Source organism: Malus domestica, chromosome 17, assembly GCF_042453785.1.
Source record: "Malus domestica chromosome 17, GDT2T_hap1".
Classification (NCBI taxonomy): Eukaryota; Viridiplantae; Streptophyta; class Magnoliopsida; order Rosales; family Rosaceae; genus Malus; species Malus domestica.
The window spans coordinates 27,448,469-27,463,796 of record NC_091677.1 but is presented as its reverse complement, the minus strand read 5'-3'; the positions used below and the strand labels follow the sequence as shown (position 1 = coordinate 27,463,796).

At 35.3% G+C, this 15,328-nt stretch overlaps 2 protein-coding genes across 2 annotated transcripts; both read left to right on the top strand.

The window, feature by feature from the left end:
* The first annotated feature begins 289 nt into the window (after positions 1–289).
* On the top strand, positions 290–859 carry LOC139193442 (uncharacterized). Its single transcript, XM_070816464.1, has one exon. The coding sequence runs from the start codon at positions 290–292 to the stop codon at positions 857–859; it is 570 nt and encodes a 189-aa protein (XP_070672565.1).
* Positions 860–13,193: 12,334 nt separating this feature from the next.
* Positions 13,194–15,077, top strand: LOC103438781 (CBL-interacting serine/threonine-protein kinase 5). Its single transcript, XM_008377332.3, has one exon. It carries the CDS (start codon positions 13,457–13,459, stop codon positions 14,834–14,836), a length of 1,380 nt encoding a protein of 459 aa, XP_008375554.1. The 5' UTR covers positions 13,194–13,456; the 3' UTR covers positions 14,837–15,077.
* The last annotated feature ends 251 nt before the right edge of the window (positions 15,078–15,328 follow it).

Sequence of the window (15,328 nt, the reverse complement as noted above, 5' to 3'; positions counted from 1 at the left end):
GAGACGGTAATACTGTTTGAAGGACATAGCTATTGCACTAGCCTCTACCTTTGGTTCAATCAAGTTAGTATTATTTTGTTTTCTGTATTTATTTTGTTATTTCCTTTTGTATGGCAAGTATATTTTAGTAATAAAGTATAAGTATTTCAAGTTCTGTATTTCTGTTATTTTTTGTTTCTAAATTGTTCTCCAACAATCTTCGAATGGTATGTAACAATTAGGAACTAAACCTCATTCTGAAAAGCCTGAGAAATTTAAGGGTGGAGACTTCAAAAGATGGCAGCAGAAAATGCTGTTTTATTTGACAACTCTGAATCTGGTTCATGTTATGTGTGAGACTGTGCCTAGTGCGGAAAGAGATAATACATGCTCTATAGAAACTTTGACAACTATAGATGCCTGGAATCATAATGATTTCCTCTGCAGAAATTATATTCTCAATGCATTATATGATTCGTTGTATGATGTCTATGTGGTATGCAAAACAGCTAAGGAACTTTGGGACTCACTTGAGAAATTTATCGTGGGAAAATTTTTGGACTACAAAATGGTAGATTCCAAGTCCGTTGTCTCTCAAATTGAAGATCTCCAGAAAATCATCCATGACATTCATGTTGAAGGGATGGTGATCAATGAGTCTTTTCAAGTGGCGTCTTTTATAGAGAAACTGCCACATTCTTGGAAGGAGTTCAAAAAATTTCTCAAGCACAAACGTAAGGAGATGACCCTCGAGGATTTCATTGTAAGGCTGAGAATTGAGGAAGATAATAGAAAGAATGAGAGGGGCCTAGTTTCGAGTATGGAAACCAAGGTAAATGTTGTTGAAAGAAGTTCATCAAAGCAAAGGCCAAAATTCTAGAACATTAAGAAGAAAGAAAAGAACTTTGTCCTTGGTGTGAAAAGCAAAGACTTCAAGAAAATTAAGGGAAGTTGTTGGGTTTGTGGAAAACAAGGCCATATGACTCAAGAATGTTGCCATCGAAGGGATCAAGGTCCTGGAAATCAAGGCAACAACAACCGCGCAAACCTGATTGAAAATGATGTGGATGCATTGGCTGCAATGATTTCTGAAATCAACCTTGCATCTGACCACACTGATTGGTTGATAGATACCAGTGTAACTCACCATGTATGTGGTGATAGAAATATGTTCTCTTCATACCAGAAAGTCGAGAGGAACGAGCAGTCGTTCATGGAAAATGCTTCTGCATCTGTTGTGGTTGGAATAGGGAAATGTGTTCTAAAATTCACTTTTGGAAAGGAATTAACCCTCTTTGATGTGCTGCATGTCCCCAATATAAGGAAGAATCTTGTTTATGGTCCTATCCTTAGTAACAAGGGATTCAAACTAGTTTTTGAGTCCAATAAGTTTTTATTAACTAAAGGGGAATGTTGGTAAGGAAGGGTTACCTTGCTGATGGATTATTCAAACTAAATGTACTTGCTAATGTTATGAATGAAATAAATAATGTTTTTGTTTAGATTGTTGATTCGTCTAATTTATGGCACTCTAGGCTAGGACATGTAAATTTTCGTTCTCTTTTTAGAATGCATAATATAGGTTTGCTGCCCAAACTTGATTATTTAGATAATGTTAAATGTGACACTTGTACAGAATCCAAATTTGCAAGTTAAAGCTTTAAATCAGTGCATGAAAAATCCAATGATTTATTAGATTTAATTCATAATGACTTGTGTGATTTTAGATCATATCCAACTTGTGGTGGAAAGAACTATTTATGTAACATTTATAGATGACTTCAGTAAGTATTGTTACGTTTATTTACTTCATAGTAAAGATGAGACCTTGGATATGTTTAAGACATATAAGGCAGAAGTTGAGAATCAACTTAACAAGAAGATTAAAGTCTTAAGGTTCGATAGGGGAGGAGAATATGAGTCTCATGCCTTTGCTGAATTTTGTGCCACACATGGCATAATTCATTAAACAACAGCCCCCTATACACCACAACAAAACGATGTTGCCGAACGGAGAAATAGGACTTTTAAAGACATGATCAATTCCATGTTGAATAGCTCTGGGCTTCCACACAATTTGTGGGGTGAAGCTTTACTTATTGCAAATAAAATTTTGAATCGCATTCCACCTAAAACAAGAAAGGAATCACCATATGAATTATGGAAAGGAAGAACCCCCAACATTTAAATTGCTTAAAGTGTGGGGTTGCCTGGCAAAAGTACAAGTCCCATTGCCAAAGAGAACAAAATTAGGGCCTAAAACTATAGATTGTGTTTTTATTGGTTTTGCATCTAATAGTTCGGCTTATAGATTCTTAGTTTTTCATTCTAAAGTCAGCGATATACATGTCAATACTATTATAGAATCTACAAATGCAATAATTTTTTAGGATATATTTCCATACAAAATGGGCAAGTCTAATTTCTTGAAAAAGAGATTACATGATGATGTATCTGAGGTTAATGACGAACCTAGAGAACATGATGATGGTTCATCCTCGTCTAGAGTTCAAGAAGAAGAAGAACTTGAACCTAGAAGGAGTAAAAGGACAAAAATTCGAAAGGATTTTGGGCCTGATTTTGTGACCTTGTTAATTGAGAAAAAACCTCAATCATTTAAGGAGACCATGACCACTTCTGAAGCTCCATTTTGGAAGGATGTAGTTAATAGCGAGGTAGATTCCATTATGCAAAATCATACATGGAAATTAGTCAATCTGCCCCCTGGCAATAAGCCAATTGGGTACAAATGGATCTTTATGAAGAAATTAAAACCACATGGTACAATTGACAAATATAAGGCTCGTTTGGTAGCTAAAGGATACCGTCAAAAACCTGGTTTGGATTTCTTTGATACATACTCACCTGTAATGAGAATTACGGCAATAAGACTGTTGATTGTTGTAGCTACACTCCATAACATGGAAATACATCAAATGGATGTAAAGACTGCATTCTTAAATTGAGACTTAGATGAGGAAATATATATGGAACAACCCGAGGGGTTTGTGGTTAAAGGTCAAGAACACAAAGTTTGTAAACTTGTGAAATCATTATATGGGCTTAAACAAGCTCCAAAGCAATGGCATGAAAATTTTGACCATATTATGATCACACATGGGTTTAAGATAAATGAGTGTGATAATTGTGTATACACAAAAACTCAAAATAATGCTTGTGTTATGTTGTGTTTATATGAAGATGATATGCTTATAATGAGAACTAACAAAGAGATAATAAATTGGACCAAGAAGATATTGAAATCAAGTTTCGATATGAAAGATCTTGGTCTAGCTGATATGATTCTTGGTATAAAAATCAAAAGAAACCAAGAAGGTTATACTCTCACACAATCCCATTATATAGAAGCTACACTTAGAAAGTATGGTCATTTGAAAAGTAAAGATGCAATTACTCCTTTTGATGCCAATAGCAAACTAAAGAAAAATAGTGGTGATGCTATATCTCAACGTGAATATTCACAAGTTATTGGAAGCCTTATGTACATTATGAACTGTATAAAGCCTGATATAACATACTCAGTGAGTAGACTGAGTAGATATACATGCAATCCTGGGCATGATCATTGGGAAGCTTTAATTCGAGTATTGAGATACTTAAGCATACAATGAAGTATGAATTGCATTATACGAGGTATCCTCCTGTGCTTGAAGGATTTACTGATGCGAATTGGATATTCGATAGTACTGATACGAAAACCACAAGTGGATATGTGTTTACTTTCGGAGGAGCAGCAATATCTTGGAAATCTTCCAAACAAACGTGCATAGCCCGATCAACGATGAATCATAATTTATAGCTCTCGATAAGGCTGGAGAAGAAGATGAGTGGCTAAGAGATTTTTTGGAAGATGTTCCCATATGGCCTAACCCTATAACGGCAATATGTATACACTGTGATGGTTTAGCTGCACAATATCGAGCTAAAAATAGTGTATACAATGGGAAGTCTAGACAAATTAGACGAATGCATAATACAATAAAGCAATGGCTCTTTAGTGGTATAATTTCTATTGACTATCTTAAGTCAAAGGATAATATTGCGGATCCGCTTACTAAAGGTTTGTCTAGAGAGCAAGTTAAGCGTACATCGAGGGGAATGAGTTTAAAGCCAATAGAGTAAAATGAAATTGCCAAACGGAAACCTAACCTAGCTTATTGGAGATCCCATGGTCTTGGTTTAATATGCAAACTGGTTTGGCTAGATTTAAAGAAAAAACACACTTACATACCCATTCCTATGATGGAAGAAGTGTGGTGACTGCTGATGGGTGTAGGATACTTTAGTTTAATGATACTGATACTTGTAAATCAAGTGGAATAGTAGCAGCCTATTCTTAATCAATATCACTTATATGAGAGTAAATGTGGGGTAGCATTTATCAGAATTACATGGCTACATTCTCTAAAAGCTCTCATGAATCCAGGATTTGTTCAGGACCAAAAAGAACACAAATGAATGAATTTGTGATGTGTTGGTGTGGCATATGTTTTGCTTATTGTCTTGGTTTACTGCGGAGATGAACAGTTCAAGATTTTAATCCAGTCCAAAAGACACATCTTCTGATGTATGTCATATATATTGTTTACTCTCGTATCTTAGCTTCTCTAGGACCAAATAGTCGTCTCAAAATGTGAGGTATTGTAGGAGTTTTAGGACTCTTATTGTCCCACATCGGGAAACATTGAATTCTCAATGGCCTTTATATAGGTCTAGTCCTGTATACTAGTAGTTAGGATTTGGACCATTTGGAAAATGATTGAAGGCTTGAGCCTTATGGTTGTGGATTAGGTTTGTATAATATAGCCTAATACAATTAATATTAATTAATCAAGACAAAGGCCTTGGGCCTTGGAATATAAAATTAATCAGATTCATTGATTTTAAATTCGGATTAAGTTTTTAATTAATTTATTAATTAAAAAACGTTTTGATTAAGAGACATAGCTCTTAGAAAGAGGTAAGTATTTTCACATACGCTGAACATGTATTTGAAAAGGTGTGAAACAACCTATATACTTGCAATCACGGTTTCCAAGTAGGATCATCTTTTTTTCCTCTTTTCCTTCCGTACAAAATTTTCAGAGAGTAACACACACAAAACAATTCGATAGAATTCTATAATCTAAAGCGGGTTGTAGAATTAGGTAGTTTTATCCTGGTTGAGCAGACGTTGTAGAACCACAAGCACAAGAGTGGGACGAAAATACTGTTCGAAAGACATAGCTATTTCGCTAGCCTCTACCTTTGATTCAATCAAATTAGTATTATTTTATTTTCTGTAGTTATTTTGTTATTTCATTCTGTATCTCAAGTATATTTCAATAATAAAGTATAGTATTTCAAGTTTTGTATTTCTGTTATTTTTGTTTCTAAATTGTTCTCCAACAAAACCTGCATGGGATGATTCATTGGATTTTAATTGAAATAGTGAAATGTTGAAGTGAGATAATTAGTTGAAAAAAAAGAGTACACTGTATAGTTTAAGAATAAAAAAATGCACCAGTTTAAGAATGTAGATGAGAGAGTGGGGGAAACGGCTGGGTCAAATTAGAAATTGCCAAAACAAATCAAGACATTGAATCCAGATCCTAAACTCTCCAGATACATCCATTTCCAAAGAAATTCCTTTCGCTAGGGTCTGGTGGGGACTTCCAGGACTTGCTTGCTTGGGTCGTCTCTTCTATATCTAATTTGTAGTCAAAGCGAGTTTTGGGTCAATAATATATAGCTAACTTATAGTAATTCCAAGTTTAAAGCATTGGTAAAGTCTTGTAATCCAAGTTGCCGAAAATAATTATTTTTACATACGATGTCTTTAGATTTGTTTTTCTCCTTTTACTATTGCTTGTATCAAAAGAAAAAACAAATAAAAAAAGTTTAAAACATGCAATATTTTTTTGCTACTAACACGACACTCTAATGATAACAAGCAGCATGATATCCTACTTACACTCTTTATTATTAAGAGCATCAAAATTATGAAATAATTAATGTGTCATACTGTGAATGCATAACACCGGTATTACATATTTAATTGCAAATGAATCATGTATAGGAGATCGTTATCAATTAAATCGTATGGCCTGAATGTTTGGACCACGAACCCAAGTGACATGCAAGTAGCTAAGTGTCAAAGTCAAGGGGCATCTTGGTGACTAAGATTAGTATTATTTGGCAATTTGGTACGTAACGGTCAAGATATCCATTGAACCTGCAAACATTAAATCTACCATAGTCTCATTGAAGAATTTTAGGGGATTTTTCATGTCTACGTTAAGTTAATGAGTTTATATGTACAACCAAATTGATGAATGGTTCGTTTAGAAGTGCTTTTAATAACTGAAAACATTTTTAGAGAAAATGTTCTTAGATTCCGAAAGCACTTGAAGTGCTTCATTCAAGAAGCACCAGTTATGTATTTCTTGCAAAAAAACACTTTAAGTATTTTTTTTCAGATTTCACTTACATTTTAACTAAGAATTGATTTCAGAAATATTTTCAACAAAAACATTTTCATCCATTCTAAAAGTACGAATTCTAATTTTGAATAGCTGGGAAGAAGTTTCAGAACCACGTAATCTGGTCTTCCGTCTTTGCACGTGTGTGAGACTGAGAATTCTTAAAGTTGTTCTTGCTTGATTCAACTGCATGTTAATTAATTATGATAATTTCCAAAAGTTCGATATTCCTTCCAGAAAACAGAGATTGACTTCAGAATGACTAAATACAGATTAATTGTCGTCCACACGTGAAAACTATAAGATAATTGATGTAGACGGTCCTCGATATCTGTATCGAAGTATTGCATTACGGTTATTATGTAGAAAAATTAAGTTAAAGCAAGAAAATATTTTTAAAGAAATTATAAATCTTTAACTTTTTCAATTTTTCTTTCACTAGTTTCATTCCATGAATTAAAGGAATATATTATGTTTAAAAAATGTTGTTTTTTCTCATTATTTATAAATAAAAAAAAATCTTAAGTGGACTCTTGTGGATGTCGACAAGTTTAATACTAAATCTTTTATGCTCGCTAATTGTGGGTCGATTCAAACAACAGTACACACAAAGGGAACACATTTATAGGACTCTTGTTTTTTATAACACCAATTAATGATCAATTAACTAATTAAGTAACAGATGTTTAACACTACAACTAAAACATAACTTTGGATCCAACATTTCAACATTTAAAAGATGATGTATCAAATCAACAAATACTGTAAACTTGGAAGCCGTTTAGTATTGTAATTTAGTGGGTCTTTGAATCTCGTTTATGATAAGTTCGATACCAAATTATTATGACTAGTTCATGGTCTAGCACAATCCAAATCATTCACCCTTTAATACTATATCATTGTATATCAAAACAAAACCATCATTATACAAACTTGGAAAGGTTTAAAATTCAATTGTCCCTAAAAATTTGGTGACATGCATATATCACAAGTGCTTTTGCATACCAATGTTGAGTAATAGCCTAATATTTTCAAAATAGAGTGAATAACAAAATAAACAAGTTTGCTCAACGCATGACTTAATCAGCGAGGGATGCACTAGGCCTAGTGAAAAGTTATTTGGATTTGGAAGAAACCACCTCACTTGATCAATTGTCGACAGCCCAACTATAAAAAATACGGGCCGGATTTTTCGCTAGACCTTCTCCCATATAGGAATTTCAGAGGAGCCCATTAAAGAGCTTGGAGGGATTGTATTGTTGTACTTTAAGAATAACCAAACATTAAATAAAATAGTTGAGCGTTTGGTAAATAGTAAACTATATTTTTAAAATTTTTGTGAGTATGAAAAGAAATGTAAAAGCGTTTAGTAAATTTTATTGTAAAAGTGATATAATTAATTGGCATATGTTGACAAAGTTAGACATGGTAGAGGGGGTGGTAGCAACGATAGTAATGGCAAGGGAAGTGGTGGTGGCGCCAATAGTGAGGTGTAGTAGTTAGACCATCTCCAATGGCTGGGCTAAAAGCCAAATATTTTAGCCTGAAAAATTTAGTTTTTAGCCCAGAAATAGCTTTTCTGCTCCAACCGTTCTAGCCTAAAATTTTAGCCCGAGATTATTAAATAATGAACTTAGGCTATTTTTTTTTGTTAAATTAAATTAAAAAAATAAATATATAGACTATCGTAAATTAATTTTATGAACATTTTAATCTAAAAAAAAATTTAAATTCTAATAAATATTGAAAAATTTTAATTCCGATTTCTGGGCTAAATTTGGGGGGGGGGGGGGAGAATCTGTCCTTGGTTTAGCATTTAGCATTTAGCATTTAGCTTTTAGCCCAAAATTTTCTCTTGGGTTGGATTGGGTTTGGGGGGAAATTTTGGGGGGTAATTTGGCTTTTAGCCCACCACTGGAGTTGGTCTTAGGGTGTAGAGGAACAATGGTGGTAGGGGTAGCATCAGTTGCAGTGCTGACGTTTGTTGTTGTCGTTGCGGTCGCAATTGTAGTTAGTGGTGGTGGTGGTGGCGGTGGCAACAATGGTGGTGGCGGTGTCGGCAGTAGCGATGTGGGTGGCGGCGGCAACGATGGTGGTGGCAATGACAATCATGGGGTTATGATTGTGGTGGTATTGGTGGCGATTATGGTTGTGGTGGTGGTGGTGGTGGAGGCGGCAACAATGGTGGTGTTGTAAGGTTAGTATTTGTAGTGGTAAGTGTTGACGATCATTTTGCTCTCCAAGGGGTAAAATGTGTATAGAAGAACAAAATAATGTTGTTTTTAAAACCTGATAAGGGTATACATGAATTGAATAATAATCATTAAATATTCAACTTTGTTTATTATAAAAGCAACTTTTAAAAACAACCTACAAATTGCTTTAAAAAACTGTGCCTAGAAGCCATTGTTTTTATAATAAGCCTATATTTATTTTAATTGTATAATTTTAAATTGAAGTAGTTCTTAGTTTTAAAAAAATAAAAGTAATACCAAACTGGGCCTAAACCATTTTGAACTCATCATACGAATAGTTGGTTAGGTTTGGCTTGATTTCGGTTTAGTTTATTTTTTGCATAGATGATCTATAATTGGTAGTTTATAGAAAGTGGACAGTTTCGATCATCAAACGACATTGTAAAATGAGAAAGGTAGTCGAGAAGGTAGAACGAGAAGATCCCAAATGAAAGTTGCTAACATTTCTAAGTTCCAAGGTTGCATACACGTATAGTAAGTTTCATGCTCATACTGAAGTATGTTATAAATCTTGTGGTGACACACAACAGACCAATCCTAAAAGACCACTCTTTTGTCTAAGGATGCCTAACCGCCGCACCAATAATTTCGGGGGCGGGTGCGGGGGCGGGGGTGGGGGCAAAGGGGGGGGGGGGGCGTGATACTGCGAGGTGGGTAGATTTTTTTTTATAATCATTTTATTGTTGTGAACAATTCTAATTGCATCAAATAATTGTCTATGAAGAGCAGATCTAATTATATTAGTGTCTATAATTGATTTCTTCTGTGTAATACTAATCGATAGGACCTCATTGGTAAGTGCTACAAGATCTCATACATTGAAACCCATGATTATGATTATAGACTAGCTAAATACAAATGCGAAGCTTAACGACGTTGGTTGGTTTCACCTGTACTTATTGATGAATCTTTATGCATAGAGAGGAGATAGAAAAAATGTCTTTTAAAGAGGGCAGCAAAAGCAAAGCAAATAAACCAGAAAAGAAAGAAAAGAAGTCAAGTTTAGTGGGCCGAATCAAAGTCTTCCTCCTTACACTTTCTACTAGGTTAACAGCTTCTATATATCATTAATATTCTTTATCTATCTTTCTCTCACCCTTCCATTTATCTGTATACTTTATATTGCTTTACAACCCATAATATATTGCTTTACAGCCCATAATCAGATTGTTATAGGACTTTCAGGACTTGGCTTCTCTACCCTCCCACTTCCCATACACTCTCATCCCTTTCTATTTTGTGCGGTCACGGTTAAGCTACGTCAACATTTTATATTACTATTGTTTTTTGTCTTATTATCTCTATAAAAAAATCAATATAATATGTTGACGTGATTTAACCTTGGCCACACAAAATAGGAGGGGATGAGAGTGTATGAGAAGTGGGAAGGCAAAGAAGCCGGATCCGGACTTTCATGCTCTTACCGTAGGCTGTTCAGGATTATCCACTTCATCTAATAAATTTATATTTTCTTTGCTGTTTTAGTAGTTTGGTGAGTTTATATGTTTTTTTATCTTTATTAATAGAACCCAAAAATGTGATATGATCTATCCATTTGAACTCTATATAGGACTGAATAATGCTTGATTCTTATAATGCCAAATCAAAGTACTGTATCCATTTATACGTGATTTGGCTGAAAAGTGCTGCGGGTTTTGGGTCTCTTGCATAAAGCAATATGGTGGTATGATTACTTCACGTATGGATTTTTGGCTTGCTTTTAATAGGATTTTTAGTACCTACACGAATAGGGTTAAAATCATTGAAAATACTTGTAAGAATACAAGGTAATTGTAATATTACTGCTCATGCAAAGTCGTTATCCCCAAAGATTGTTTGACTAATTTGTAATTAAACTAACCCTTAATTAATTATTAAAACAAATTTTATCAAAGATTTGGGATTTATGAATTTGAAAAGATTAGATAAACAATAAAAGAAATTGGAAATTTGGAAATAATGGCAGCAAAGAAGAAAAACGTTTTTAAAATTAACAATTTAGAGAAATCTAGGGTTTAGCCGTCACCATCACAATCCTATGCAATCCTATCAATTACTTATGAATTTCCACATACATGCTTTGAAGGTTAGGTTTTCCGAATGCATATTTTCCTTGTGATGTTCAAGCGAAATCGTATATCTAACATGAAATCCGTCTGTGATGTTTAGATCAAATATAAACATGCAAGACTCATTAAGCTTTGTGAAAACCCTTTTAAAAACTATGCAACCCTTAAGAGCGTGATGTTCGCCTTAAGTGAACTTACAATTACTAATCACAAGAAGTCCTCCTCAATTTCAGGGTGATGTTTCAACAGAAATTGCATCAAATCACTTGTCTAAATATCTTAATGGTGATCAATCATTAAAATATCTATATAGTTTTAATCGCGGTGATTAATAATTCAAAGCAAATTAATAAAATTATATATTCATGCTAAGGTTCATGGCCTAACCCTAGCAAATGAATTAGTCACGTATATTCATAATAAAAATAAAAGAAAATATCATTAGAATGAATACGAATGAAAACACCTTGAAATAGAAAATCTTCAAGAGCCCTAGCAATTCTGCTGTCTCCAAAATGAATAAAAGAAGCGTCCAACAAGAACTAGGAACGGCAAAAGCCTTAAAATCCCCTCTCGCTCTCGCACAAACCCTAGAAACCAAGTCCTTTATTCCAACTAGGAAAATAAAAGTAATAATAAAATATCTTAGAAAATAAAGTCCTAATTAAACTAGGAGAATCTGCCAAGTACTTGTCCAGCCACGTTTTAGCCTCAAATATCTTCCAAATCCGGCCCATGATAGCTTGTTTTATAGATCAGGACGTTCCGAACACATATCCAGAAGGCCACGAACCCATCAGATGTCATATCGGACTCCAAAAACGCAATTTAAGCCCAAAACATCACTATTTCAGCACCTCGCACTGCTCCTTTATGTTATTTCTAGGAAATCACCGCCTAGTGGAAAAATATGATATTTTGATACGATCAAGCCAACTAACTCATGAACGTCCTCCAACTGGAATTACTCCAAATTTCATCCATTTGACCACGTTTTTCTCCAGAAGAAGTCAAAAGTTCTATATTGAAAATACAATTCAAAGTATCTAAATTCTTTTAAAATATTAACCAAAATATACCAAAAATAGGGTTAAATATATAAAATAAAATCTACTCATCAGCTTCTCCGCTTTGGTCATGCTTAGGGTTCACTTAATTTGTAGCCTTCATCTTACTAATTCATGCAAGTGTTTTAATTAAGTGCGTTTGATAGTAGTTTTAGTACCACATTGCCAGTATGACTTCTCTTTCCCACAATAATCCACACATGCGTATGTATGTCTGGTGCCTTTTATGTAGCGATAAATGCATTTGACACTTTGAAGATGATAAGTGCAAGGACAACATATAGATTGACACACTTGAGTAACAGCAAAAGCGATGTCAGGCCGAGTGAGGTATTAGAGCCCGCTGACCATACTGCGATAAACGGTGGGATCAGGTAGAGTATCTCACCACTTAAAAGACTCATATGTCTATCAGTCCCAAATGATAATACAGAGACACTGTGTCAAGAAGTCCCCAATGAAACCGTTCCTATATATAAAGCGATAGGGGTGTGCTATCCACACACCCCATTTTACTTCTCACACACCTCTTGATAATTTTTGTCCGTTGATCTTCTTCAACTCATCCGATCCGACGGCCGAAAATTAAAAAAGTATGTGAGAAGTAAAATGGGGTGTGTGGATATCACATCCCAAAGCGATATAAAGCGATATTGTAGGAAGTTCTCCATCGACAATTGTTGGAGGCAATGGTGTTGGACTTGGCTTGCATATAACATGCATATAACATTAGCTATCGCAGATTCTTGCACTCACTTTCTTCCTATCTCTCATTCACGTTCTTTTTTGGCCTTCCATTGGCGAAAGAAACGGAAAGATTTACATGAATCTGTTACATGCAAATTTTTATCTCCAACTCCTAAAATATATATGGCAGTATACAGTGTGCCATCATATATATGGCAATCAAGTTTTCTTTCCAACTCCTTAAATATATATCGTAGTATATATGCACAGCCTCACGAATGTGTAGTTAGTTTGCTCATTCAAATAATGGGCTCTAGCCTCTAGTTGTACAAATCCATAGATGAAGCTTCACTACAGCTAAAAACAGTCAATCAAAAACTTCACAAGTTATTTTTAGGCATTGGCTTCAGTCCCCAAATGCTTTACACGTTTCCAACCCAAGTTAGATTTAATTTCCAATTATCTGTTGGCCAAATATTTTTTTCCTTTGTTTTCTCATCCAGTGTTCCACCTTCCCTCATCCACCACCCTTTGTAATCATCCAACAACAACCACAATTACCTCCGATTATTGCACCGTTTTTCCGGAAAAATCTCTTGTCTTTTCTTTCCTTTATCTCAGTTGTTGTTTTTATATATATATTTTTTTTGGATTTTCAGGTGCAAATCTACATTTCCTAAACTGGGCTTCTGACCATTTTCAGCATTAACAAAATTTCCCTTCTCCTAAATTCAGTTTCTCAATTATTTTCTTCCAATCATCGATCCCTCACCGTTTACCAGGAAAATCACTTCCATTTTTCTGGACCTGGGGTCTTCGCCATCTCTGGATGATACGCTAATGTTTCGTGGCATAAACTGAGTCACTAAAATTTCTTTCTCGTTTATATTCTCAATAGAAAATTCATATTTGAAAATATGCAGGGAAAGGAGCAAAAGCAGTTGAGTCCCAAGTCACCAAGAAACATTCTATTTGACAAGTATGAGATGGGAAGGCTTCTAGGCCAAGGCACCTTTGCCAAAGTCTACCATGGCAAAAACCTCGCCACGAAAGAAAATGTAGCAATCAAAGTGATAAACAAAGACCACATCAAGAAAGAAGGCCTAATGGAGCAAATAAAGCGCGAAATTTATATCATGCACTTAGTCCGGCATCCCCACATTGTCCAATTAAAAGAAGTCATGGCCACAAAAACAAAGATCTTCTTCGTCATGGAGCATGTAAAAGGAGGTGAACTGTTTGCCAAGGTATCTAAAGGAAAGCTCAAGGAGGACATGGCAAGAAAGTACTTTCGACAACTCGTAAGCGCTGTTGAATTTTGCCATAGTCGTGGTGTATCACATCGTGACCTGAAGCCTGAAAATCTTCTTTTGGACGAAAATGGAGACTTAAAAGTCTCCGATTTCGGGTTATCAGCGTTGCCAGAGCAGCATTGGAGTGATGGTATGCTCCACACGCAATGTGGCACGCCGGCTTACGTGGCACCTGAGATTTTGAGGAAAAAAGGATATGATGGAGCCAAGGCTGATATATGGTCTTGTGGTGTTGTTCTCTTCGTTTTTCTTGCCGGGTACTTACCATTTCAGGATGAGAACTTGATGAGAACTTATAGCAAGGTTTTCAAGGCAGATTATGAATTTCCGCCATGGATTTCTATGGACGCAAGGTGTTTGATCAAAAAGCTTTTGGTTGTTGACCCGGAAAAGAGGATTTCCTTTCAGCAAATAATGAGGAACCCTTGGTTTCGAAAGGGTTCCAATTTTGCTAAGTCAATTGCATCTTCAAATTCCATTGAAGATGATAAAAATGGAAAGGGCGAGAAAATTGGAAATTTGGGTAGGACAAGAAGCGGTAATATTCCTACTCCACCATTTTTAAATGCATTCGAGTTCATATCATCAATGTCCGAGGGATTCGACTTGTCGAACATGTTTGAGACCAAGAGGAAATCAGGGTCCATGTTTACGTCCAAGTGCTCCGCCTCCACAATCATGGCGAAGCTGCAGGTGGTAGCTGAAAGGTTGAATTTCGGATTGGCATGTGAAAAGGAGTTTACTGTGAAGTTGCAGGGGAAAAAGGAGGGGAGGAAAGGGAAGTTGGCGGTGACAGCGGAGTTGTATCAGGTGGCGGCGGAGGTGGCGGTGGTAGAGTTTTCACAGTTGGCTGGGGACACTCTTGAATACACTAAGTTTTGTGAGGAGGATGTGAGGCCAGCACTGAAGGACATTGTTTGGACTTGGCAAGGTGAGGAAAATGAATGTTCACAAAAGAAAGTTGCAAACCCTAACTGCCATTAACTATATGGGTATTCCCTTGAAGCGACGTGGAGTTAATGTTTACAATCTAGGAAAACCACCTGATCAGATCCCTCATCCGAAATAGGTTTTAACCTTTTTTTCTGATATATTTGGACATTCTGATGTAATATTTTGTGTTATAACTACGTCCTGCTGCAAGAATTTTGGAGGCTTGGCATGGATGTATATAGTGCATGTATAATAATTTTTTTTTCTTTCTAATTCATCGGACTTTTGAGTATTGGAACACGCTGTGAGGTTACTGAGCAAGGTAAATACATGCATTTTGAAGGGGTGAACGACTTTTTTTTCTTCAGTTATGCGATGAGATTTTATTCTCAAGTGATGAAGATTTGAGATAAGTCATACAAAAATTTAACCACCATAAATAGATTTCAAACACGCCAATGAGTTAAAGCTGAAACATTCAACTTGCATGCGAATACAGTATATGAAGGTTTAAGTTTAATTCTTCTAAAGGGCGCGTGATTT